This window comes from Amia ocellicauda, chromosome 7 (assembly GCF_036373705.1).
Source record: "Amia ocellicauda isolate fAmiCal2 chromosome 7, fAmiCal2.hap1, whole genome shotgun sequence".
Classification (NCBI taxonomy): domain Eukaryota; kingdom Metazoa; phylum Chordata; class Actinopteri; order Amiiformes; family Amiidae; genus Amia; species Amia ocellicauda.
This window is the reverse complement of record NC_089856.1, coordinates 11694942-11721862: the sequence shown is the minus strand read 5'-3', so window position 1 is coordinate 11721862 and position 26921 is coordinate 11694942. Positions and strand designations below refer to the sequence as shown.

General features: G+C 39.3%; 1 protein-coding gene and 1 long non-coding RNA gene across 3 annotated transcripts in view; one reads left to right on the top strand and one right to left on the bottom strand.

Annotated features, from left to right (window-relative positions):
* Positions 1 to 23632, top strand: part of LOC136752791 (zinc finger E-box-binding homeobox 2) — a 47718-nt gene extending 24086 nt beyond the window's left edge. Inside the window, exons 1-8 of one of the 2 annotated variants that reach the window (XM_066708411.1) lie at positions 4546 to 4665; positions 11216 to 11437; positions 14584 to 14784; positions 15995 to 16209; positions 16321 to 16426; positions 16668 to 18145; positions 19827 to 20010; positions 20433 to 23632. In XM_066708411.1, coding sequence (XP_066564508.1) covers positions 11278 to 11437; positions 14584 to 14784; positions 15995 to 16209; positions 16321 to 16426; positions 16668 to 18145; positions 19827 to 20010; positions 20433 to 21127 — 3039 coding nt within the window. In that variant the 5' untranslated portion in view covers positions 4546 to 4665; positions 11216 to 11277 and the 3' untranslated portion in view covers positions 21128 to 23632. Of the gene's footprint in view, positions 1 to 4545; positions 4666 to 11215; positions 11438 to 14583; positions 14785 to 15994; positions 16210 to 16320; positions 16427 to 16667; positions 18146 to 19826; positions 20011 to 20432 lie in introns of those variants that run through there. The other variant, XM_066708410.1, reaches the window with a different exon arrangement.
* On the bottom strand, positions 1022 to 26921 carry LOC136752792 (uncharacterized). The gene is made up of 4 exons (XR_010817343.1): positions 26714 to 26921; positions 26053 to 26112; positions 3674 to 3726; positions 1022 to 3337 (listed from the first exon to the last, which is right to left on the bottom strand). It is a non-coding gene; the product is annotated as an uncharacterized LOC136752792 (long non-coding RNA).

The window sequence follows — 26921 nt, the reverse complement described above, 5'->3', positions numbered from 1 at the left end:
CTGCTGTATGCATATAACTGCAGGAGCGCAGGTCAAATACACAGCATCCTTGTTGGCCAATGCGTTAGTGCTTTGTTTCTTTATGTTTTTATTATATAGAACACATACTTTTACTATTTTAAACTATATGCAGGGTTTTAAACTGCGACTAAAACACTTGAATTTGCAATCCTTTATTCTGGCAGTGTGACATCAATTCTTGTATTGGTCGCAAGGGTGCCAGTGAAAAAATGGTACTGGTCACTGGTTTTTGGATGATACTTTGCTTACGATGGGATACAATTGACAAGGGCTGTGCCAGTAAACGGTATACCACCTCACGAGGTGACACTTTCAATATGGTTAAATACTGTGTCAATTTGCATTTTTCTTCTTCTAATAGTCTAATACATTATCCCATGATTCTCTTGCCATTTTCTAAAATGTCGAGTTGCGGACAGTTAAAATACTGTATGGGGCTTTTTATTCAACATATTAAAAACATATTACGTATATGGATAAGACCTTTTCTGTTAAACTAACTGAGATGTGTAATTATGGTTGTGCACTGAGCAAGTGCTACAATAAAGTGCCATTCTAAGTGTGACTCCTCATAGTCAACCTTATTTTTTTATCATTGTAGGCTATTTTAGTTTTGTTTTAGTATTGTGATAAGATGGAATGCATTTTTGTCTCCAGTCCAACACTTTGATAATGTGATTAAATATTAGGCTGCCATATAAGAGCTGTTTCTTAAATGAATAGCGAAACATTGCTACTTCGATCGTTAATATGTTGGTATTTTTGGCAGGAACCTCCACACACAACATAACTGAAAGCTCACGTTTGAAACACATATATATATAAACAAATAAATGTACACTTACATTTAATTTTACTTTAATTTTTAAGTTATATGGTTTATTTGGTTGTTTTTGGAAAGCATTTTAGTTTACTACCTCATCCTATTGATACTGACAATCTATTGTTTCATATTATTTATGGATTAAATGTATTTTATTTTACGAGTTCAGGAGAACAGACATGTCAGCCCATCTCAGAAAGTAACACATGACAGACATTTTACACTGTATTTTAACAGTCTCAGTATATCTATCTGAATCCATGTATAAAAGATGGCTACTCTTTATGGAATGCAGGTACATAACAGGACACAGTCGGTTCAGTTCATTATCATCGTACAGTTGTGAAGAAATGTGGTGTAACCAAATCATGTGCTGGTGCCATCAACTGAAAATGTTAGATGGTCCCACTAGTGGAACCCTGATATACCCTTACATATATACAGTTCTGGAAAAAATTAAGAGACCACTGCAAAATTGTCAGTTTCTCTGGTTTTACTATTTATAGGTATTTTAGTTTTATTCTATAATATACTGACAACATTTTTCCCAAATTCCTAATAAAAATATGAATGGAATGGAATGGCTGCCATACATGTAGAGATTCTGATTTAAGAAAAATGTATACAGGTCTCCATTTTTTCCAGAGCTGTATATATATATACACACAAAATAATAATATTATTTAGCGTATTTGTATTCTTATTACAAAAAACATTCCTCATAATTGCAGGGACATCTCTGTGAGGACTAGGGTTTATGAACAGAAAATCTGACCATGGTAAACGGGGTGATGACAATAAAGGAAGACGGACATGAGTCTCCATCTTATTTCCTCACATTCAGACACTTTACCATCTTCTGTTTAAGCTGCCAGCTAGAAGGGCTGAGTTCTGCGCTAATATTTGCAGGACCACACAGCCTATGGCAGTACAGTAAAGCCCACTACACACAATTAAATTAAACTAATGTTCTGAGATATTAGATCAATGCCCAAGCGTATGAACAACAAGGCGGCAAAACACAGACACAGACCCAAAAGACCAGGGTAAAAAAGATCCCCACTGCAGTGAACTGGATCCTTTTCAGAATGCAACGGGAGCCCAGGAGGAATGACAGACTAATTCAAAACATTACAAAGGCACAGGTTCTTGGACTTTGCTTCAACGCATCCTATGCAAGCACAAATGTACATATTTAAAATACATTTCTTCTTAATTTTATTACATTGATCCTGCAAAATTGCAGAAGAGTCCATGTATCTATTCATCCTATATGCATTTTGGTATAAATCCTACGCAATCTGCACAAACCACGAGCTGTACGTGGAGTCTGTTTTTTTTTTATTAATCGCTCCGTCAGCTGTTCTGCACTTCTCTGCAAACTCTCTGGTGCTTTTTCAAGTCTTGCACTGAGATTGTTTATTTTCTTTCCCTAACCACTTTCTCTTGGGTGTGATTTTATTGTACAGCTTCTTGGGATTTGAGTGGCATAATGAGTTTCCATCTAATAAAAAAAGAAAAAAAAACTTTAAAGAACAAGAACAACAAAATTTCTCTGTTGAAGACATCTGAAACATTTAAGTTTATCTTATAATCTTATCATTTATCATTTGCATCATTCTGATTAAGCAAAAAATAAAGTCTACAAGCTCTGCCATCCTAAGACAAATACCAGTTTATGTACATTTACATAGAATCAGAATCTGGGCAGCTTTTTTTCTAAAGTTGTTGCAAACCTTCTCATTCTCACAAAACCACCCAGAACACAGCATCAGATGAAAACAAGAGTATGAGAATTTAAAGACAAATTTAGTTGTGTATATGGTCTTGTAACATTTGGTTTCCTTATTGATTGACGTCTGTTCAGATACAGGCTAGGTTAAAATGAAAACATCTGAATGAATAAATACATCTTATGTGGTAACTGTCATAATTAGTAGTTCAGTAGGATTTTTAATTTTCAGTTCCGTTATAGTCGGACCACAACTGTGAAATTAATGTATGTTCAAAACACTTTTATATGATCGGTATTATTATATAGCTGGATATGCTGATTAAGAGTTGAATATGAATAACTGTATGTCAATAAGACCCTTATATTCTATGACTGTACCCTGAATTGAGCTGGTAGATCACATCTGACTTCAACCCTGGGACACCTTAGACACCGTTCATTGTCACATATGGTACATTCAATATTCACAACTAATTACGGTCCCTTTCATAATAAATAAATTACTTAATTAGCTAATAGCAGTGAAAAGTATTAACGGACTAATACACAACCTAATCACATGACAGAACATCTTGAGTGAAGGATCCTCAGGGGGTATGAAAATATATTTGACAGTATAAAAGCCAGAAAATACTCTCCTTGCTTTGACATGACAACTAATTCCATTGGAAGTGGTCAATCCTGTCCCAGTCTCTCACAATCGGCTTTAACAGGCCTTCAAACTCAATCAGCTGTTCAGTGTAATATTGTGGACATGCCTTTAATATATTAAAAAACGAACAAAAAAACAACGACATTAGGAATGAATGTGGAATGAGACCTCTCCCAAGGCAGAGGTAACAGACCCACTCTGGACAACTCCAGTACAAAACAGGAAACTTGGATTTCATAGAACTAAACATTTGCAATCTCTCTCTATATTACTGGAATTAGGTAATCTATTAATTTAGGGTTTTAGACACAATAGTTCCTGTGTGTATATATATATATATATATATATATATATATATATATATATATATATATATATATATATGTGTATATATATATTTTTTTATTATTATTATTTTAAATGAAAGTGATTAGTCTCTCACCTGAAGCTGATCAGCACCATTGGCCAAAGTCTCAGTGTCTGTGATCCCACGGGCTGAGGAGAGAAATCACGTTGCAATTATTCCTCACCATTTGCAATTTGGAGCGAATGTAGCTACATCATCTCCCACAGTTGCTCTGCAGTGGTAGCAGGAGCCGAGTGCAAGTTTCTTACTACTTTCTGGCATCGTCATCGAAATTTTTAAGAAAAAGTGTGATACACCTTCAAACTACTGGTCAAACAAAAGCTTCATGCCAATATCTATATTAGTGGTGTAACTTTCATTTCTGAAGTGGGGGGACATTAATTGTGAGTCTGATTGCGAGTTGTTGAGTGGAGGGGGGTGGGTGCTGCCAAGCTGAGGGGGTGATTTCACTGGTACACCTCGTAAATAACCTCTATAAATAATCACATCTTTAATAAAGTTGGGAGACACAAATTCACAAACTGATGAAGCCCCCCTAAACGTACACCTATGATCTATATATGTACATATACACACACATATTATATATATATATATATATATGCACATACATATAAATGTTTTCTAACTTAATTTGATTATCCAGACAGTCCCCCAGTGATACCAAACACCCATGAAAACTACGTGTGGACACATTCTGTGGCCCTTGAGAAGGTCCAGAATATACAGTCTTCCTTCAGCCTCTCTTGCCCCAGCCCTCCTGGGGTAGCTGGGGCTTTCCTTGGTGCGTTCTCTGTCACCCCACCACGCACCTCGCGTATGATGGGACAGGGAGGGCTTCTGGGCCTTCAAGCATTTCAGATCGAGTGGGAGGTGTTTTTTCAGATGTGGTGGCTTTGAGTCATAGCTAGAATGTCAAACAGCGGCTTCAAATAATACAGCTCGTTTTTTTGTTTTTTTCTCTTTTAATGTTAAACATTCACCATTGCTACACCAAGACTGGAAGCAGACACCACCAGGCACACAAAATATTAAGATTTGTTATTCTCTTTGTACATCCATAAAAGGTAATAACCAAATTCTTTCCTGCTCTTTTTTCTGTGTTTGTTTTTAGAAATCGGGCTGTGTCAGGACTTCAGAGCTCGTGTGCAGCAGTGACTGAGAATGAGAATCTCTGTCAGTCAGGGTTTCTGTGCAATTCATCTTGAATACACAAAAAATAAGGCTGTTTATTGTGAACATCAAATTATGGATTGTATATCCAAGGCAAATTTAAACTTTATTATGGAGTAAATATGCAATTACAAATAACTGACTGTGCTGGTCTCTAATTAGGGCTAAGTCAAGCACAGCGTGCTGGTTCCAACCCAAACACTTTCATTTTTAATACCTTCAATACATTGTATTTTGTAAATTGTTGCTCAGTAATCAAACAATGGATTGATCTTTCAAGGTTTAAACAACAGTACTGTACTAAAGCTCTATAAAAAGGTGATTTGTGAACATTCAAATTATATAGGAAAATAGCTTAAAATAACAAAAATAAATAACTTTGCCCACAATCAGCATAAGCTTATTTATATCATCTTATGAACTAACCCGATTTGTAATGAATGGGGGAATTTTGTTTTCGGGGAAAATCTTCAAAAGGTTTCAACATGAAAAACCATACATAGTGCAAAATTTGCACATTTACACTCAATCACTGAATTAATTATTTCAATTAAAGGTTATTGCAGGCACAGAATACTTAGTTTATGCTGTGATGTGCTGAAGTTAAAGATTTCCTTTTGCTAATGAGCTATGCTTAGCAATAGCATACTATGAGTTCTGGAAGGTATGACAAATTGAGGTTACCAATGCATAAACTCAGTTTCTTCTGTTGGGGAAGTTGGCATCTGAATTTTGTCACCTCTGTCTGGGCAGTTATCCGTGAAAGCGTATGAAACACATAATTCAGATATTCTTGCATTTAACAAATGCATGTATTAGGAGTTCTCAGCTGAAGTTTTGCATGCACACCGGATAAATCAGTTTTATACAACAGTTGTATTATTATTAATTATGAAGGGCATGATCGGAACTGCGATCATGGTTTTGTAAAGAATAAATATTTGTTAATATTTAAAATTGTGCATGTACATTACAGAGGCTGATATTAAATCTGAGACTGCAATATATTTTAATTGTGTCATAAATATATTGGGTGCCTATTTTTATGCTGTGACTTTACTGAAACAGCATTTGTGTTTAATCTGGGCCTGATGTGAAACAGAACTTCAAAACTTAATTAACAGATTAAAAAATACTGTATGATGAATTAGCTAAATGGTTTCTTGGATCAACATAAATATAGATGGGCAACCTTTATTATTTTCTTGATTGTGAATCTTTCACTTCATGCAATCTTGGTTTATCTATAAGTCAAACAATTGCTTAAGCTACAATCAAAAAGAGTTCTAAGGAGCACACCAAACTCTTACAACTAATGTGTTAAATTTTACACATTCTGTTTGTTCAAGGATAACACAATTTTGGGTTAAACTCCACCAAAGCACAACACAATGTGTCTCTCTAAGAAAAGTTTTTTGTGGGAAAAGCACATTATGTTAAATATACACATTATTGTGTTAAAAAAACAAAAAAACAAAACATTATGTGGGTTGTAATATGGTACTTTTCAAGATAAAGTTGTGTTGTCCTTGAACAAACACAAGAGTGTGATCAATTTAACACATTAGCTCTAAGAGTGCACAGCTGTGATAATGTAAAATGTATATAACCACTAACATTTGGGCAGGATTTTCTACTAGTGTTTGCACCAGGTCAGCCATTATTTTAATGTAAGACATAATAATAATTAATATTAATAATAATGAGAGAGAGAGAGAGAGATTAATACAAATATATACAATGCATTGTTCATAATACATAATTAACTTCTTGAGCACTTTCTGTTTTGGGGGGGGTGGGGGGTTCAGAAACACTCTGCACATATGCTGCAAATCTGAAATCTGAAGCAGAACTGACCATAATGTACTCAGCATCAGCAGAAATATACACAGGGATCAAATGCTTTACAATAACGCAATTGTTACATTAATATTTCAATTAGCTACTTTAAAACCACACCGCATGTACTATGCATTTTAAAGCTTGCAGCAAATATGCAAGAGGACATGAGAGGGATCCTGTCACAGGGAATCAAAGATTTAATGTCAAAACTCAATTTAGTGAAAATAAGCAAAATACACGTTAAGTCTACTTTGAAATTTATAAGCATTTCTTGTTTTAACTTATTTGAAAATAATAAATTCTCTCAGCATTATATATAAGTTACAAATCTATATAATAATAAAAACAACTAATTGCACCAGCAAGTGAGAATATGAAGTCTGTTATTGTCGTTACAAAATCGGACACCTAAAATGAAACAGTGACACAAAAAAAAGAAAGACAAAATGCCTTCAATGTTATGATGATGTACAGAATACAGAAGCCATCAAATTTAGATAATTGCTGAGTTACACTTCAAGGTGTCTTTTCTCTCTCACTACCTGTCCATTATATCACATTTTCAGAGCCTAAACGATCACTGCTCACCACTGTACAGTCAGAATTGAAAGGTCAGACATTTGTTTTGCATTAAGTAGTTTTTTTGTTGCTTTTGTTTTTTTCAGACCAACTCACTAACTTGTAGGTGTGCTGTGGTGTTGATTACTAATTTTAAATGGCACACTGTTCTTTCAATGTAAGTGTTGCTTGCTCATTCTGAATAGTCATCAATCATTTCAGATAAACCATAAAGATCAAATTGATTTTGTGTTTTTGTTTAGATTTTTTTTTACTCCAGTTCAACCTAAGTGGAGGTGTACAGTTAAACTGAAACTGCTGTGAAAGGCTATTTGCATTTGTATAAAACATGTATTTTTAATGCTAGCACTGTTCCTTTTCCACTTGATTATGGAATAAGATATAGATTTACAATTGATAAAAGCATATGCTTAGCAATTTTACAACTGAAAGTCTAAATCACAAGTAGTCCTTCCTGCTGTCTGCATGGAAACGGTGGCTGTAGCATGTTAGTTCAGTCCTTTATATCCAAGTAAACTGAGCACATTTTGCAACTGTTTAGTTCACGATGGCACTATCATTTTATATTAATTAACCACAAGTAAATAAAATACTTAACATGTTTAAACGGCTATCTTCTGCAGTGCTATTAATACTGCAGACTTCTTTACAGATGGTGATGGATTATCCATCTCAATACAAAATCTAAATGATCTTTGCAATAACTCAATCATGGTGGCATTTTCTTAGAAAAGGCTAATACGTTATTAATACCTGGATGAAGTTCTAACTTTTGAAACAGTTACTAACAAAACTCTGCCAATGTAGGTTTACAATTTCACTGATATTTTATAAAAACAAGAGATATCTAAACTCAGAAAACGAAAAGATAAAAATGTTTTTGCTTTTTTTAACACACAGATTTTTGTCCTTATCTGACAATACTGTATGTTCTAGGGAAGATTTTTTTTTAAACAAATTGTTTTAATTTCTGTCTACGTATGTGATTTTTACCAATAAACTAAGCGTGAATGTAAAAAAATTATAAACCGATGCCTTCCATCTTGGTATTTTCCCCCACAAATTTTATAATAATGCTAATTCATTCCAAAGACTTTTCCATTAATTATACTTAATTACACAGATGTAAATAAACTTCTAAGGGATCAGTTTTATTTATATTACAGCTCACACACTCCGAACACTCTGGTCTCTTTGCCCAAGATTAAAAGAATAAATTGAAGACTTGTAATTAACATCTCCATTCTACATAGTCCCTATTTAAAAAAATATTTACATTTCGGCCAGCAAGAAATCCCTTTTTGTTTTACAGCACTGGCACCTACAATTGGAGTTTCATAGTTATACTTCGTTATTTTGGAAAAATAAGGAAAAATAAATGGATAACTTCACAGTGGGGCCATGTGTGTGTTGGGAGTTGGTGCATTGTGTACTTCTTGTAAACACAAAAGTGGCAGACTGGTTGATTGTTTTTGGGTGGCAAAGACAGTCACATTGGAAGTCACAATGTCAGTCTAGTTTCATAAAGGAACAGTAGCAGACACTTAACTGAGGCTAAACACTCCAGGTGAAAAACAATAGCAAAAATTAAACAAACTACACAGAAAAAAAAATACTGTGATTCAAATTCAAATCTAGAATATAATGAAATATAAATCTCACTAACAGAACTACATACACTGTGTTTAGGAATCTATCTCTCTCTCATATATATAATAAAATCTAAAATGTGTTATTTTCTCAATTATGAACATTATAAAAAATAAAAAATAAAGTTGCTACAAGCATATGATTAAAAACATAATTTACTGTTAATAATCACTTTTAAATATACAGTTTTATTGCAATGTTCTACATCCCACAAACAGGTATATGCGCTATTTCATAATAAATAAAAACTGCAGCTGTAAATTTAATCTTCATCAAAGCCCTGCAAAACCATTTGCAACACAGATTGCCCTTTCAAAGTTAGTGAAATTGAGTTTCACTTTGCTAATATCACAGCTGAACCTTAAAACTAATTAGTCAAAATTTCATATTGCTGTATTCACAATTTCAGAAAGACTCATAATTAACAACACAGTAACGCATGCCAATAGACACCACTGAACTGAGCCTGGGAGTTCAAGCCCATTCCCAGTAAACAAAGCCGAGGCAGAACGCAGAATTTGATGAGTGAGAGGCGCTAATGTTATTCCCTCACACGTGTTTATGATTGCATTTCGAGGGTTATTTTTTCCATGGGGAGATTTTCCTCGCAACGCTCGTCAGAAAGGAGAGAAATGTCACTTTTCTGAGTTTCTCTCCGAGGCAAAAAGATCATGGCTGATTCTGGAGGCGTCATGCTCAAGGCCGGTCTACCCCTTCGTTCTCAGATTCATCTGAATACTTAGTTTACACATAACCCTGGTATATAACTCACTTAAGATCTTCTGTGGGCAAATACAAACATTAGAAATGAAACTCAAATAACCGAATAACTCAATCATTAACAGCTGTGGATTAAGAGTGTGTTTGCACAAGTCTGTAACAAGCACTGTACTGCATAAGAGAAACTAAGTTCTCTTTATTATTATAGCCTTGATAGACATTTCAAAGAGGACAATATTCCCTGCATTCCCTGGAGTCCAGTTGTCTTCTTCTAAAGATCATATATATCATGGAGGGAGTGGAGATGGCTGTGCTGGTATTTGTTGGGATATCAACATATTCAGACAGGCATGCATTTAGAAGAGCATTCATAGTGAAACTGCATGCAAGTGAACATGCAACATTTCAGCAATGAAGTGGTTATTCAGCTGGCTCTTTGCTCCCCCACAGTACAGTATTTGGGTCAGACCAGATCCTCTGCATGTAGACGCATAAAGTTATGGCCCCAAACCCCTGTCACTCCATCACCTGTCAACTTAATCCCATTGCACATGTTTGGATGAACAAATAAACAAACAAACAAAAACTACAAATTTCCTTCTGATTCTATAAGGATTTAAGAAAGTTGCAAATGAGAAGAACCTTTAGGGCCACCTTGCTTGGACCCTACACACAAACCAATCCTACAATTTCATAAATCTTTATAATTTCTTGGAAGATTTTTTATAATTTCTTAAGAACCACACTTCTAGAATGTGACAGGGTCCTAGTTCCCTGACAACTGTGATTGTGACAACTGTGACAAAAAGTGATTGTTTTCAATACCAATGGACACTATTTTGTGACTTTTTTCCCTTTTAGTCTGTATTATACTCATGGGGAAATTTACAGACCATTTCCAATGTTCAAATTATGTGCCTATCTTTTTTTTTTTTTTTGTTCTCCGTGTTTTAAAAACATTAAAAGAAAGTTCTCTCAGCTTTAAAATTAGAACAAGAAAAAAAAATGTTTCCTCTCTGAAGTAGAAGAGTGGAGCAGCTGGTTCAGCCAATGGAAAGTGTAAAACTTCTGCCAACCCAATATGGTTATCTAGCCAGCAGGAGTTTAGAATATGTAACTTTTCAAAAAAATAAATAAATAAAAACAGAAGTAAAATTTGGTTGGCTCTCCCCCAACTACATTGCATCAGAAAATATCTGCTTATAGTCAAGCAAAGTATAATGTTTAAGATTTCTGTTTCTCTCCAAAAAGGTCAGGAACCTTTGTACTAGATCTCAGCATGAAGATTTAAAAAACAAATAAACAAAACAAAAAAAAGAACAAAGGTAGATATTTTACAATCGGGAGGTCTTAAAATAACTTTTAGAAACGTAAAGAATGTCACCTCAACGCAACTTGCGGGCTTCCTATTGGGCTGAGAAGAAAGATTGTGTTTTAGGCTTTTTGTTATTTATGTACTGTTTCACGCTCTGAAAACATGCAGAGAACACACAAAACAAAAACAAAAACAAAAAGGTGGGGGAGCTGATTATAGTATAAAGATAATTTCCATGATGATGATGAGATGATAATAATGAAACAACTTAAACATGCAGTCCGGTTGGTTGCCTCAGAGGCCTCGAATTTAACTTCTACTTCTGTTCTGCCCTGCAGTCGACTTCGAGAAGCTGACAGCCCTGGGATCCGAGGGGGAAGATGAGGAATTCCACTCCAGCATGGAGGGCCAGGACAGTCACGAGAAGAACAGCATCACGGCCAGCGACGGCACAGAGACCGCCAGCCCCACTCGCTGTGCGCGAGGCCGTAGCTTGAGCCCCGAGCCCTGGGTGGGGGGAGCCTCGGGGGAGGCGGGCACCACCCCGCACTTCATTTACGGTAATGGCCGTCCTAATACTCCCTGTTACCTCAACATGAGCAGACCTCTCACGTTGTTGCTACATCTGTCTGTAATCAACCGGATGCATTCCAATCACAGATGAGATTTCAAACACTTAGTGAAGATAAGATACAGTAAGAGCTAATAATCAATATACACTGAAATATAAATAAATAAAAGCAGCTGCAGTTATCAGACTGATTTTTTCCTTATGATTTATGAATGTATGAGTCAGGTTCAATGCCGTTTTTTACCCCGTCGCTTGACCGTTGGTCTAACACACATCCAGCAACAACACGGTGTTCTATTATGGCCCGGTCATTTCCCAGCTGCAGGTGCGGGGCGCTAAACTATACACACCCAAAGCGACAGTGCAGATCGGCTTGATCAGAAACGGGTGTGAACAGAAATGGAAAAGGGAAGGAGCACATAATCTAGTTCTTAATTAGTTAATTATATGTACTGTCAAACATTTTGTTGTTCTTGATTTCTTTTTTGTTTTGTTTTACATTGTATTTTTTCGGTGTTTACACTCCTACACCATTTTAACTTAACTTCTATTTGTTTTTAACTTAGTTATAAACACAAAGGCTCTACATAACATTAATTAATAAAGATGGAATTGTACTTTATATTAAAAGTGTATTTATTTTATATTCAAAATAAAAGTTATAGGATAACTGATTATTACTAACAAAATTAAATTTAGTATTTTCTAATAATAACAAATCCACCAATTAGGCTACCTTATCAATTGAACAGAATGTGTTTTCCTGCAATTGAATCTCTGCTCAGAAGTGGAAAGAGGCTGATTGCATTTGCTCAGCAACTGAACCCATGTGTTTTTATATTTTTTTATTTGGGCTTTGTAATTTGTTCTGACAACTATATAATCACAGGGATAAAAGGTTATTAAACGGAGAAGATTCACAATAGTCTGTCGCCCATTGTAGTGTTCCAGTAACCCCTGTACTGTGGTCACTGATCAGGTCAAAGTTCACCTGATTTCAGCTCTCAGCGACAATCACTCTCCAGCAGAGCAACAATAGTTTGGAGCAATAAACAGCACAGCAATGCAAAAACGGTGCTCGCCAGTTGTTTTCCCCTTCAACGATGGTCCTACAACGGAGTATAGGCCGGCCTTCACGGAGACACTTTTAAAAATGTTGATAAGCGAATGGAGATCTTAATACAGCTGGAGTAGATTTATAATAAAAGAGTCGAGATGTTAGTCTTACCTCCATCAATGTTTAAAAACTGAATGAAAGATCTGCACTTTCTATGTAGTGCCATGACTGTATATGTATACATATTTTCCATCCGACTTAAAACACTGGCTTAAGTATCTTTAAGTATCGTTTTTTTGTATTGCAGAAACTACAATACTGAAATCAAAACTGACTCCTTAGTACGTTTATTTCTAGATCAAAGGTTATTGTGGGTCGCCTACGAACAACCGAAATGCTTTCAGTCATGTGTGCCTCACTCTTTCCTTCAGGGTAGAGCTGGCATTGAAAGACCTATTCCAGATATAGTCCTTATTTAGCAGGTCATGAATGCCAAGCTTTGTGGATGAGGAAGTGTCCTCCATTCCATTGCCACACCTTCGCGGCCAGACCGATCTGACCACTTCCCATTCTCACGTCTCCTACGTGTTTTCAGACTGCAGATACAGAACAACTTCCAGACTCTCATCAGGTATACAGCTCAACTTCATGTGTGTTAAACTACGAACCTCCACGTAACCTCCACACATAACATAATATTGACCTTTACAATACCACCACCAAGAACATTTTTAGGTCCCATTAAAACAAAATCAAGTGATATTTCTTATGTCTGATCAAGTTTAAACCATCACGTTTTAATAACTTTACACCTAATCACCACTGCATTGGTTTAAAGATAAAGAGGTGGAAACTAACTAAGGCAGCCGAGCAGTTTCCCCATCTAAGGCCTAAGGTGCAACGACAGTTATGCAGGAGATGGAGGGAGGTAAACAGAGAGATATGGAGGAGGTGAAAGTGTTAAAGCCTTTCACAAGACATGTTCCAGGGTGATGCACTGCAAATGTGAGCTCGGGAGGACTGTTGTCATCTTTCGCCCCCACAAACACACCAGTGGGCGGTCTCAGAAATCCCCTTCTTATCACCCACTTGCTACTTGGATTACTTTATTCTCTTTTATTTTAAATTTACAATAAGATTTAATAATGATATTTTTAAATTATTAAATCTCTACTGTTAACTTTCCTTTCTAAATGAAAGTCACATGGATACTGCAGACAATCTCCAGCCGTTTCAATGCACTGATGTGCACGGGGCATTTCTCCGATCACCACCATCTTGCCTTTTCAGGTTTCTCCCCCCCTTTCAACTTTGACCTGGACATGCTGCACTGGCAACTCATCCCAGGCAGGTCTGATTGGTGAAAGAATAAATCACTAAAATTTCCGGCTTTTGGCTAATTTGAAGCTTTGGTGGAAGGCTTGAGATGTGCTTTGTATGGGGAAGACGTGAATTAAAGTTCAGTCTTTCCTACAGCCACCAGGCTGGATTGAACTCCACCATCTGCTCAAACCAAGATCAGAAAACCTGGAAGAGAGGAGAGATGTGCAAGGCCTTCAGGGAGAGATTGCCACCAAAAGAAAGGCTCCACCTCAGACACGGATTGAAAACCAACAGAAACTAACATGAACCAAGTGTTTACATTTCTACCATTAGAATACATATTACAGGTGACTCCCAACCCCCTGCATTTAAAATCTTTTTTAGTTTTTTATGCGAGACAGCTCCTAAAACCCCACACTTACGTTTTTCCAACAGCGTATGATGCAGACTCCACTAGTCATCCCAAAACCGGAAACGCACATCATCAGCCAGGCTCGAAAGTATTTCTAGGGTATGAAACAGGTTTGCAGGAACAGAACTGCCATTTATAACATTGCAGTTAGGTAAGGGGTTGCTGGGACATATATTTTAAAAGAAGTTTAAAATAAGAAGAAAAAATAAGAAAATTTGGGGGGAAGACAAAAATGATTGTAACCAATAAAACTCTCCTCAGATGATGTGACCAAGTGTTTGAGGTTGCCCAGGACCCATTACAGGTCCACCAGAAATTAACCTCTTTGTACTCCGTCGCTCAGGTCGGAGTGAGCTGCCAATTGCAGAGGACGCGATGGAGCGATATGACTTCCTGAAGAGACTGAGGGAGACATCCCACCCATCCAGCCCTCCAGAGCATCTGACACAGAACGGCACAGCGGTGATTTACCCAGCAGCCCCTGAGGAGGACCTGCCCCCTCACTGCTGGTCTCCTGGGGAACACGGATCACCAGAGGGTCATGGTAAGGAACAGGGGCTGGACACTAACTAGAACACATGGGTATAAACGGCTTTGACCTTAACCGTTCCTAAGTCATCCCATTCTGTCTGACCCAGCTTGGCAGGGAACGGGTGAACATGAAAGCCAATAATTTCCAAGAGAATTTGTGTATGCATTTTATTTTTAATTTCCCTTTCGATGACACACTGATCTTTTAATGGATTACTGCAGTGGACTTCCACATTTCAACACCACCTTCCAAATTTGAACAGAAAGAAAGAAAGCACCGAAAGCGAAGGCATTGAACCAGCACACATTGCCACCATCGCACCAACTGAAATCCAAATCCCCTGCAATGCGCAAACGTGTTCGCTTCACTTTCTCAAGTCTAAATTTAGATTATCAATGAACCCCACCCGCTGGTGAGCAGAACAAGCGCATAACATTATCGCATTGTGCAACAGTCCTGCCTACTGTCATTTCTGTAGCTGTTGCTTTAAGGCTTATTAGTAACTTCAGATCTACAGTAAAACTAAATTAGTACAGCACTTAGGTAGCAATATCAGAGACCATTTCATGTGAAATACATTATGAAACTTTTACCACTGAATTTAACAGATCATTGCTTCATAAAATTATTTCTGGTAAAGAGGCTTGTCAGTTTTTAATATTTGTCCCCCACCCCCACATACTTCTGTCACACCATACAGTATCGAGAGTAACTGATGTGGGAAATCTCACGCTTCTTTGCTTCAGCTGAAATTTTGTATTTGATGCACTTTTTTTAAACCAACCAATTTTTAAACCAACCATGCAAATAAGGTCAACCTAAGTAAAAAAACATTCAACCCATTCTTTACAATATCGTATCTTTTTAGTAATTTCACTCCTATTTATCTCATGTCAATTGAGTTATTCAGACAGCTTTCAAATAAGTTAGAAATAATTAAATATTTCAGATCTATGAGTTTCTCTAGTCTGGTTAAAAAAATGAGTCATCTCAACCATTGTTGTAGGCAAGGAGATCATACAAGTATAGTAGAATAACAACAACAAAAAAATTATAAGATAAGAAATTAGTTTTCAAGGAAATTTGGTAAAAAGAAAAAGTATGTGTTATAGACAATATAGAAACTACTCCTGCCCTAGACAAATATAACGACTTTAAAGCTAAAGCATCAATGAGGAACAGACGCAGGTGTTAGTCTTTCCTGTCATCCCTTTGGCTTCAGAAACCACCCCTGGGAGTCCCGACGGTACCAGGATGCTCCTGGTGTGCCCATTCTGCCAGCGCACGTACCGCCGAGACGCCTCCCTCCGCGAGCACATCAAGTTCTGCCACGAGAGAGACGGCAGCAGACTGGTGTGCCCACTGTGTGGCTACAACACCACCTACAGAGCCCAGATGGAGAGGCACATGGCCATGCACAACCAGGCCCAAAGCAAGGTAGGGGAACTTCCACTGAATAACTGGATTTCCTTTTATCTTTGAGTTTGAATGCATTCCAGTGATTTGTAAATACTTCATGTTTTCGGTGTTGTTGTCCGTTTGTTTCAGAATTCAACGTTTGATCAAGCAGAGAACAGGAAGTTTAAATGTCAGCAATGTGGAAAGGCATTCAAATACAAACACCACCTGAAAGAGCATGTTCGCATTCACAGTGGTAAGCTCAGGTCATTTATACACTAGTGATTGAGCAGGGAAGCTTGGCCCCAAAAAAATATATATATTCATGCATGCAAGCCATAAGTGTGGAGAAGCAGCCAAATTAAGGATTTCATATCCTTCCAGTCTAAATGCAAACACAGCACCCTAATAAAACCAAGTGGTTATCTGGGTGCATTAAATAAGACTGTGATCTAAGAAAGTCCCGGTGATGTCAAATATTTCTTATTCTCCTTCAGGTGAGAAACCATACGAGTGTGCCAACTGCAAGAAACGATTCTCACACTCTGGGTCCTACAGCTCGCATCTCAGCAGCAAGAAGTGCCTGAGCGGGGGCAGCATCAACTCTTCTCCGACATCGTCCACCCTTCACAGCCCTCCTCTAGTGGGGCCAAAAGACACCGTGAAGGGCTTGGGCTCACCATACCCCTTCCGGACTCAAGAGAGGTACCTGGATAAGCAGCACGTGGAGGACTTGATTTCACCGGAGAACTTGGCTTTCCTTAGGAACAGGGACCTGAGTCTGGACATGGCCGAATTCCCGCAGCACTCAATTTTTAAAGGTGCGACGCTGCTGCCATACTTGCACCCTAGCAGTAAATTCGAGCACATGCTGCAGGAGATGCTCCGCAGGGGCACCTATGCAGAATCAGGGGAAAGTGTTCCTACAGGGGGAGGAGACAGAGGAGTAAGGTCCAGTAGAGACCTGTCCCTCGATGGGAAAGACTTGCCAAACCGGCACAAGCCCCATATAGAAAGAGGCAGGGTGTCGCACCAGTCCTCGGAGATAGAGGAGCCCGTTCTGAGTGGGGTGACCTGCAGGTGGTGCACTCAGCTGTTCCCCAGTGCAGCTGTCCTGCTGCAGCATGAGAAGTACCTGTGCAAGATGAACAGGGAGGCCATGGAGGTCCCAGAAGGTCCTAGGGGCAAAGAGGACTCCCCTCTGAACTTCTCCAGGCACTCTCTGCGACATGACGGCCAGAAGTCAGCCTTGGCGTCAGGTCCCACCACATCTGCTCTCCCTGTCCCCAATGGCTATTCTGAAGACAGGACAGCACTGCCAAGACCAAGGGCTATCCATCACCAGCTCTCAGTCGCCATGCTGTCACCAACCCTCACCTCTCGCACATTCTGGCCACAGCCTCTCAAAGACGGGGGCAGCCCTGTGCCCCCTGGCAGCCCTGCCACACTGGAGGTTACATCTCCACCCTACCTGGACAGAAGACGTTTGCCTTCAGGGTTTGCATCTGCTCTGTGTCTCGATCTGTCTACAAACTCCTCTCCTACTAACAAGGCAGGTTTCTCCTGCAGAACCCCTCTCACCAGTGGCTCCCAGTCCGAACCCTTGGACTTATCCCTGCCCAAGCCCAAGGAGGAGCAAAGGACTGAGCCCAGTGAGGAGAGGAGCAGGAACGGAAGATCTCCACTGGTAGAGAAGAGAGAGAGAGTAAGCCCAGTCAGGGGAACGCCCCCCCTGCAGCGTGAGCCAGCCTACAGCAGGGCCTCTATATTTGGCCGCTCGGTTTATAGTGCCTTCCCCTTGTTCAACACCATCCTGCCCGCCGGCCTGGGGAATCCAGGGCACGACAACCTCCCGGGAATCCCACTGAACACAGCGGCGGCAGAAAACCCTTTCCTTACACCAATGGCCTACATGTTTGAGCCTGACCCTGAGTCTGTCCTGAAGAGAATCCAGCAGCAGAGACAAGTCATTATGGTAATTAGGCACTTCAGGTCCTGCTACACCTCCACAACAATTTAGATAATTCAAATCATTCAGTTTATAGAGCTGAACAATTTCAATATCGTGTATAAGAATCACAGTATTCTTAGAAGGGAAACAGTCGGTCAAGTGTGAGGTATTCATTAAAAAAGCTGTATAGTGCAAAGTACGATGGTCTACTTTGTGTCACTGAAATGGAAACTGTTTTTCACTAATTTAAACATCAGATTCGCTCAGACCTTTGGTAGATGGTCATTCGATTTGTATTAGAAATTTCAAGCACCAATCTTTTTCTAGAGTTTCTTATTTCAACAATCCACCTGTTACTACAATTTCTACTTTCCAGCATATTATTTGTGATTGACGAGAGTTCGGTATTGTCACGCAGTGTGGAAACTATTAAACACACCCCAGTTAATCAGCAGCATGACTCCCCCCCGGGGCCACCCCCATAACAAAGGCCCTGACTTTAAAATCACATTTAAGAAATGGTAACTTAGCCGGGAAGCCCACCCAGCACATAGAATTACGATGAATCACCAGATCGTTTGGTTGCATGACAGCACATTTAAAAATCTACATAACCGGACGTAGCAGTATTGTCACTTGCATTATTCATCCTTGTGGGCTTCCCCTGATTGGCTGAGATACCTCCACTAGGGCCGACCGGTGTTTATTTACTGTGCTTACTGAAATTCTTCAGCAGGGAAATTCCAGACCTGTAAGACTGAGAAAAACCTGCTTTCTGACAAGTCCCAGAGGAAACATGATTCAAGCTCGAACTGTACTGTCACTTTCTAACTTCAAAGAAAAACAGTTTATTTGAATGAAACCAAAAACGTGGAAAAAAAAAAAGCAAAAAAAAACTCAGTCAGAGTGAAATACATATATTTTCACATAGTGGTAGTAGGAAAGGGAGCACATTCATGAAATATATATATAATTTATTCACAAGCATATTTTCAATGGTGCTTTAGCAGTCCCCAAGGCTAAACAAACACAACTCGCATTCTTGATGGTTAATATAAAGATCCGACTGGCTAACTGCCCTTTAATTGTGGAATGCTTTGACAGTGTGCATATATATATATTACAACCAACCCAATATGTTAGTTCAGAATTTGAAATACTGGCAGCTAATCCCCCCCCCACCACCCATTTCCATGAAATGTGTAGCAGTTTCCTGTTACTATATAGATTATGTCTTCTCCATTCACAACCAACAGAGTCTTCGTTCTCTTAAGTATATTAATAACATATACATTTCTCCTGTTAAATATCAACAACTTTTACTATACTGGTCATAAAAGAAACAGACAGGTCCCCTGAAATCAGGGGTTGATCATTGAATGTTTTGTCAATGTTTTAAATTATATCGATGTTCTCTTGTACTTTCTATAGAAAGTACGGAGAGTCTCTCAACTCCCCAGCTTTTCCAGGAAGCCTCTGTTGAGCATTTCCATTTTCACAGGGGTACTTACAACTTGAATTATTATTTTTAACAGAATCTGTGTATATGAGTCACCACATGGTTTCCAGAGAATCTCAATTCTATTTGGGATTGCCAACAGAAATCTCAAGGTTGCATGTTGATTACTCAGATCATACACACCCAACACCCACCGAAGAGACCCCGCTTCTCGCCACATTAACCCTTTCTTGCTGTTATGCTCAGGGGGAGACTGGTAACCAGGGCTGTCTGGACTACTTGTCTTTGATGGACGACGGACTCGAGGGGGACTGCGGTCCGGGTAGAAAGCGCCTGAAGAAGACGGAAGAGGGGCTCTACGCCTGCGATATCTGTGATAAAACGTTTCAGAAGAGCAGCTCACTGCTTCGGCACAAGTACGAGCACACAGGTAAAGAACCACGACCCGGATGACACCCTCAAAGGCGAATAACATGCTCAACCCATAGCAGTGAAAAGAACATTACAGTGTACGTTTACAGGTACAGTTTGTAATGCCAAAGTTAATCTGATGTGGCCTGGAAAGTAGAAAAGAAAAAAAAAGTAATGCATCTCTGTGCTGAAGGAGTCCAAGACGCACAAGTTATTCTTGGATGTTTTCTTATTTTCCCAGCCACAAAAGCAGTTAGGGATTCCCCAGCTTATAGATATCGGATATCCAATGCCTCTGTGACCTAAGCTGTGCCACTCCAAACTGAGCCTTGCTGAATCATTGCATTACACATAAAGAGACAGACAGGGACTCAGATGAGATAGATTATGCCAAACAATCATTATTATGTTTGACGTGTGACCTTGTGTTCCCTGCTGCAGGCAAGCGGCCGCACCAGTGCAAGATCTGCAAGAAGGCGTTCAAGCACAAGCACCACCTGATCGAGCACTCCCGCCTGCACTCTGGAGAGAAGCCCTACCAGTGCGACAAGTGTGGCAAGCGTTTCTCCCACTCGGGCTCCTACTCGCAGCACATGAACCACCGCTATGCCTACTGTCGCAGGGACCTGGACCCCGATGCCGCAGGGGAGGAGCTACAGCCTGAGACCACGCCCCTCCGTGAAGCTTCCACCTATCCTGAGGACAGCCTGGATTTGGGCCCAGTCCCCAGGAGGGCGGAGCTGAGCCTACAGGCCGCGCCATCATACTTCTCAGGTACCGACTTTGACTTGGGTCCTAGCTCCCAAGGGGAAGAACCGGGCCCAGAGAGCACGCCTTCCTATTTAGCTGGACAGAGAGTGGCGCTTTCATCCGCCTCCCACAGAGTCGGCTTCCCACAGCGGTTGACACCGACGGACGAGTCGTCTTTGACCGAGGACGGGGAGCAGGCCAGCGAGGACAGCGACGGGCAGCAGGCTCCGGGCGATGGCGGGCACCGGGCAGAGCATGAAGAGAAGGGGACTGACGAAGAGGGCAGTGACAGCGGTGTGCCGGAGAATATCAGCTGCCCGGATGCCGCCGTCACAGAGGAACTGGGGCAAGAGACGCCCGAGACAAAGGAAGAGCATAAGGTCTAGGCTGGACGATCAGAGCAGCTGACGGTTCATTCCAAGAGCGCTTATGGAACAATGAAGGCATCGAACACAGGGCTTTACACCTTGTTCACCTATCTTGTGGGACCATTTCATACACAGTGGCATGAGAAATCCATTTAGTGCCTGCCAGTGATAACAGCCACGGTTGTGTCGAATCGAAAGAGTACCAAATCTACAACGCAAGTGAAAAGGCAGCAGAGTGCGTATGTGCACTGCATGCAGACACTGCAAGGGATTACGAATAATCACTCAGAGTCAGTGTTGGAGAAACCATATCAGTCAGGCAAGCTATAAATCTGGTTTGTAGATGTGCCAGATAGCCTCTGCTTGCAGCTCAGGGTAAAAGGTCGATCTATTTTCCCCATTTAATCCATGTGAGCGGTTTCCTCTATTGCAATGAATTGAGAGAGAAAATGGAGATGTGATCAGTGTGAGAACACTACTGGAGTGGCTCCTTGGAGTATAACACATATCCATTGCAGGATAGGAGATTGGCTATAATTTATTCATGAGTATTGCTTTATAAGTGTTTCCTTTAAACACATTCCTGGTGCTAAAACCTGTAGATATATTGCTTAATTGAAAATTGTGGCATCTCTATTATAATAAAACACAAACTCCTCAATCAATTGTTGAAAAAACAAAATAAAACAAAAAAACACCACTATATACATATAAATGACTGTGATGCAAGAATAGGAACTTTTTTTTTTTTTTTTTTACTTAATTTAGAATTGTTAATTGAATAGAATTGTTCTGTGTTTTTTTAAGAATATGCAGACCTGAGAAGGAGGGATTTCAATCTTTTTTATTTTAATTATTTTCCATTCCAAAATAGCCTTTCTATCTGGAAATAATGGAGCACAAACTTTATAACAAAAAGCGAGCCAAGTATTTCCTACCTCCATCCGAAGGACTTAGTAGTCTTTAATTTCATGACACTTTCCAGTGGTTTCAAAGATCTGACTTAGGTTAAGCAGTGTCAGACTCTTGTTGATCACCTTCTGTGAATCCAGTGTTACCTTAGTGTTACCAAAGCAATCGTGTGAGTAATTAAGATGAAAGCAATTTGAAGGCAGATGTATCAGTTACGTAAACATCTGCCATGGAGCAAACTGCAGGAGGAGGTTAGGCAACTTCTTTTGAGCAATGGCTAGGCTACTGCACAAGCCTGGCCTTCAATGCACTGTTATTTTGTGTGTGGAAAAAGGGCTCTGAAACCCTCAGCTTTTCCCTTAAAAAAAAAAAAAAAAAAAATCCTTTTCTTTATTAAACCTTAACAGAACCTTACTAATCCCCCCATCTGGAAGTTACACACCGTCTGCTATTTTACTTCCCACTATGGCCTTGATTCAGCATGAAATGAGTATTTCAGAACAGATATGGTTAATCTGTGGAGAAGTAAAGAAACATTTGATATTTTTGCACTGTCTAACTTGGGGATTTTATGATAATTATTTTGTATTGAATATTCAAGTGCAATTGCTTCTGCTTATTATTTAACAAACTATGCTGGAGGTTTCTGCAGATATGGACTTTCCACACAGACCACCTCGCGTCTTGTAAAACCTGTGTTGCGGGCAGAAGGGTGCAAAGTGTTTGAGCTCTGCCCAGGTTCTCAGGTGCCGAGACAGACTAGTTTCAGAGCATCACTGTTCTAGCGTGCCTTTAATCGGATGCAGGCAAACAGCTCGCTGATAGGAATCTTATCAGCCCTAGCTGTTGAATTACAGAATCAGCTCCCTTACTTTGATCTATGCAGATTAAGCTGTGTGTAGGTTTACAGAGGGGCACCTGCAGCATTGATGAGTGTGTGTATGCATGTCATCAGGTACACTGACCTCAGCAAGCAATCGGTCTGGAAGGCCTTCCTGGTCTACGTGGAATGAAGATCTAGTTTATGGGGATTATGGGGGGCTCTTGGAGAAAGCAATTTAATTGCAGTCACGGACGCAGCTGTCTGAAGTGCAACACATGCTGCTGTGGTGCCGTCATGACAGCACCAGCGTGTGTTGGACTTAAGGTGCCCCGACAAAGTATCAGACATATTCCGTAGTATTTATGCCAGTGCTTGTCGGTCCATGATCATTATACTTGCATGTGGGGGGTGGGCAGGCAGTGCTGAAGGGGGTACACCACTGGTATGTCGGTGCATGTTTGAGTTCTGCTCATGAAAGCTATTGATATTGATAAGGACCTGCACTGTGCATTGCATGTGCCTTTCTCTGTGTCTTGTTTACCACGTGGGTTCAAAGCACACTATAGCTGCCACTCGGAATAACCAGGTGCTATACATTTGCTGTTGCTTTATACCTTCTGTTTTTTCTACCTTTTTTGGTAATATTTTATTCGAATATTTTTATTATGGTTTTAACAAATGTATTTTATTAACACTTAAATGGTTCCATATCACGCAATAGTTACCCTTTTGTGTTCACTTATATATTGTTTTTCTACATTTGACTGTAAATAACTTCTTAATAAAAGATTCATACATCCAATTTGTGCTGTGCAGCTCATGCTGTGTGTATTCAGTGTTAGACATTACCAGATCAAGATGCTGTTTCTTCATGTGTTATTAGCTTGTTTTATTCATGAGTGAATGCTGAAAGGTTACACAGAACTAAACTGAAAGGATGCTCTAGCACACATGTAAAAAATATACTTTTTTCTATACTTATATCGATTAAAAGGTGTTTTTCACACCTTCAAATTCAAGGAAAGAGAAGGGGGAAATTAGCTCAATTAAATTCATGCACCGGGCCACAGGACGTATCAATAACTATCAACAGCACAGACACAAAAAAAAAAAAAAGTGTAGTCACCACAACATAAAAATTACATCACTTTTTTTAAAATTTCTAATGTCAATACTCACTCCAAAACCTTTACCACCTCACAGCCCCCAAAGTCAAAATGCTAAGATTAGCAGTGTCATCTCATACCTCAAACACAAAATGAGCTGGAGGATGTATTTCTGTCTATGCACACTCACCTTAGTCTCGCAGAGCTGAAATTAAATAAAAGCACTTTGCGAGTACCTACAGTGAAAGCAGGCCGGTATTAAATGCCTGCCTCCTGGTTTATATGATGAAGAACATGCACACGTCCGTGTGTACACATATTCAAGTACACTTTACAGTGCCTGAAATAAAATATTTTAAAATATTTTTGGTTTGTGGTACATGGAGAAAAACAACATCAAAATGGCGAACTGTATTTATTCTGCCTCACGACTGAGCTGAAAGGGCGAATCTGTTGTTGAAGTTGTTAAAATATACATGTGAGGACCTCATTTACACCAACGTGGCCGTGGGAACGTTTTTTGCTGGTGGACAGTTCCAAAGCAGTGCTATGCCAGTCTCCAGAGTTACCATTTCTGGTTTATTTATTTTCATTAATACATCCAGTATGTTTCATGCCTCTCAACCACATCTCTCTCCCACACATGTATACCCAAAGTAATTGTGTGTGAGATCTATAGAAGAAAGTACAAGAAAGCACACATGGACAGTAGCTTGAGCAGTGCCAAGGTACAGTGTCTTTTGGAAAAAGAAAAAGAGAAAATGCATACTTTATTTTTCCTCATTTCAAAGTGCTCGACAAGATCTGCTTCAAATACACTCCGAGATTATTTTGATGTGCTTTATGATGTTTCCTAACATCATGGGGTGCCATGGCACATTGGTGTGCATTTAAGCGTGAAGAGATGGGCCATGGAATTCGGGAGAAGTCCCATGAGAAAGATCAAATAATTGACCAATCAATAAAAAAAAATAAGACTGCTATGTCACAGATTATTTAAATATTTATGCAGGGTGTGCCCTATTGTAGTATGTAGGTTATCCACCGATCTTAATCATAGAAAACTTAATTGGTACAGTCGTTACATTTAATTAATGTGTTATTTCCATATATTCATTTGGCACTGTAGTGCACTATAAAAAGACAATATACAGTAGGTTACCTACTTCGATGTAGGCCGTAACAACAGCCTGCCAGGCCAACACCAAAATGTCACAGTTTTGTAATTCTAGGTTTGCAAAGGAATTTTGCTAAAGACAAAAATGGGGAGGAAGTATTCAATAAAAAGTCCCATTAGAAAAACACGTTTATGGATCAGGACAAGATAAATGTCAACAACACATTTACAGTAGTCCTCTCTCTCCCCTGCACGAGGTTGTGGAAATTCCTGAACACTAATGCTGAAAAGTGTTTTCTAGTAACTTACACCTTAGTCGATTACATTTGTACAGATAAGTCATGATGCATAATACAAATCGGTCACTCATGAGTTAGTCACACAAATGTAATTCTCATTACAGGAAAAAAAATACATATATACGAGAGAGAGAGAGTTTTTGGTTTAGATTGTTTAATGGGGGGGGGAGTTACTGTTTCAGTTGTTAGAATGTAACCTTGTTATAATCAATGGCATCATTTTCCTGTTACCATAAATGACCCCCCCAAATGCCCATTTCTTACTTCCGCCAATTTCCCCTCTGGTTCGATTCTCCATCATCTCCGGCCGGCATTTGCATAGTGATTCACCCTCCACTCTGCAGTCAGCACCCGAAAGTGACAGCTCATGGCCACACGCTTTAGTCTGCAATCTGTGCACAGACCCAACCAAGGGCCCAGTGTTCTTGTTCATCTTTTAATTGTTTGTTTTGTTGTTTTCCTTTTCTGAGGGGTCCTTTTGTTCAGGTCTATTTTTATGTCCGCGTTACACAACTGGGCAACAGTTCTGTACTCTTGCAGAGATTTTTTTTTTTTAACTTATTGTTAAAGAATGGTTGTATTTTGTGTGATGTGATGTGTGTTGTGTTGTAAGCCACTGCAGCTGAAGAAGAATTTCCATTTTTCTACCCAGAAAAAGGAAAATAAAGCTTTTCTAAAGTACTAACCTGGATATAATGAAGGGTAACAATCTAGAGATGGCCCGTCGGCTGTGATGCTACTCTATTCTGTGAAGAAGAAAAAGACAACTTTAAGTGTTAATAATATATTATTAGATTAGTAATACATAAAGGCAGGGTAGCGGGTAAAACCCCCATTGATCTGTCATGCTTAAAAACGCTTAAAAACTAGCAATGTGCACAGGCTTACAGTAATAAGAACATGCGTTTATACAGATTACGACATAACTGCACACTTTACATTAAGCAATTGCGCAAATTGACTGAAAACGAAAAGTCACGTCGTTCTAGAGCCGATTTCCGCAGTGCTGCGCCTTTGAACCAATGATATTACAAGAAAAGTGCAAATCTGTGCAGAACTGCGGAAATCTGCGCAACGAGCACGAGTGTGAAGATGAATCTCTGAACAGCAAAGCCCGTTAACTACAATGTAACCTTCATATACAGCAGCGGTTTACACACATTCAAACATTATCGCGATAAATAAATACATCACAATTAATTTATATCGGGAACAGTGGAATGCATGCCGGTCATTATTCTTTGACTCGTTTGAAATAACAGCGTTTCATACATACAGTGGTATCTGGTGGAAAATACTATAGTGACCCAAAAATCCCCTGCTTTAGGTTTGTACAATAATACTCACAAGTAATATCACACACGATATCCCCGTCCTTTCTTTGATGTTCAGCAGCATTGTTGCTTTAATTGTTTTGCGCTGCTTGCCAATTTGTGAAGGAACTAAAATGTAACGTCGAAACTTGTAAATAAATTAATAATGGCAACTTTTCTCCCACAGCTACAGGCTCTACTGTCTGGCTCTGACGCCCAAGGTATGGCCTCTCTCACCTGGA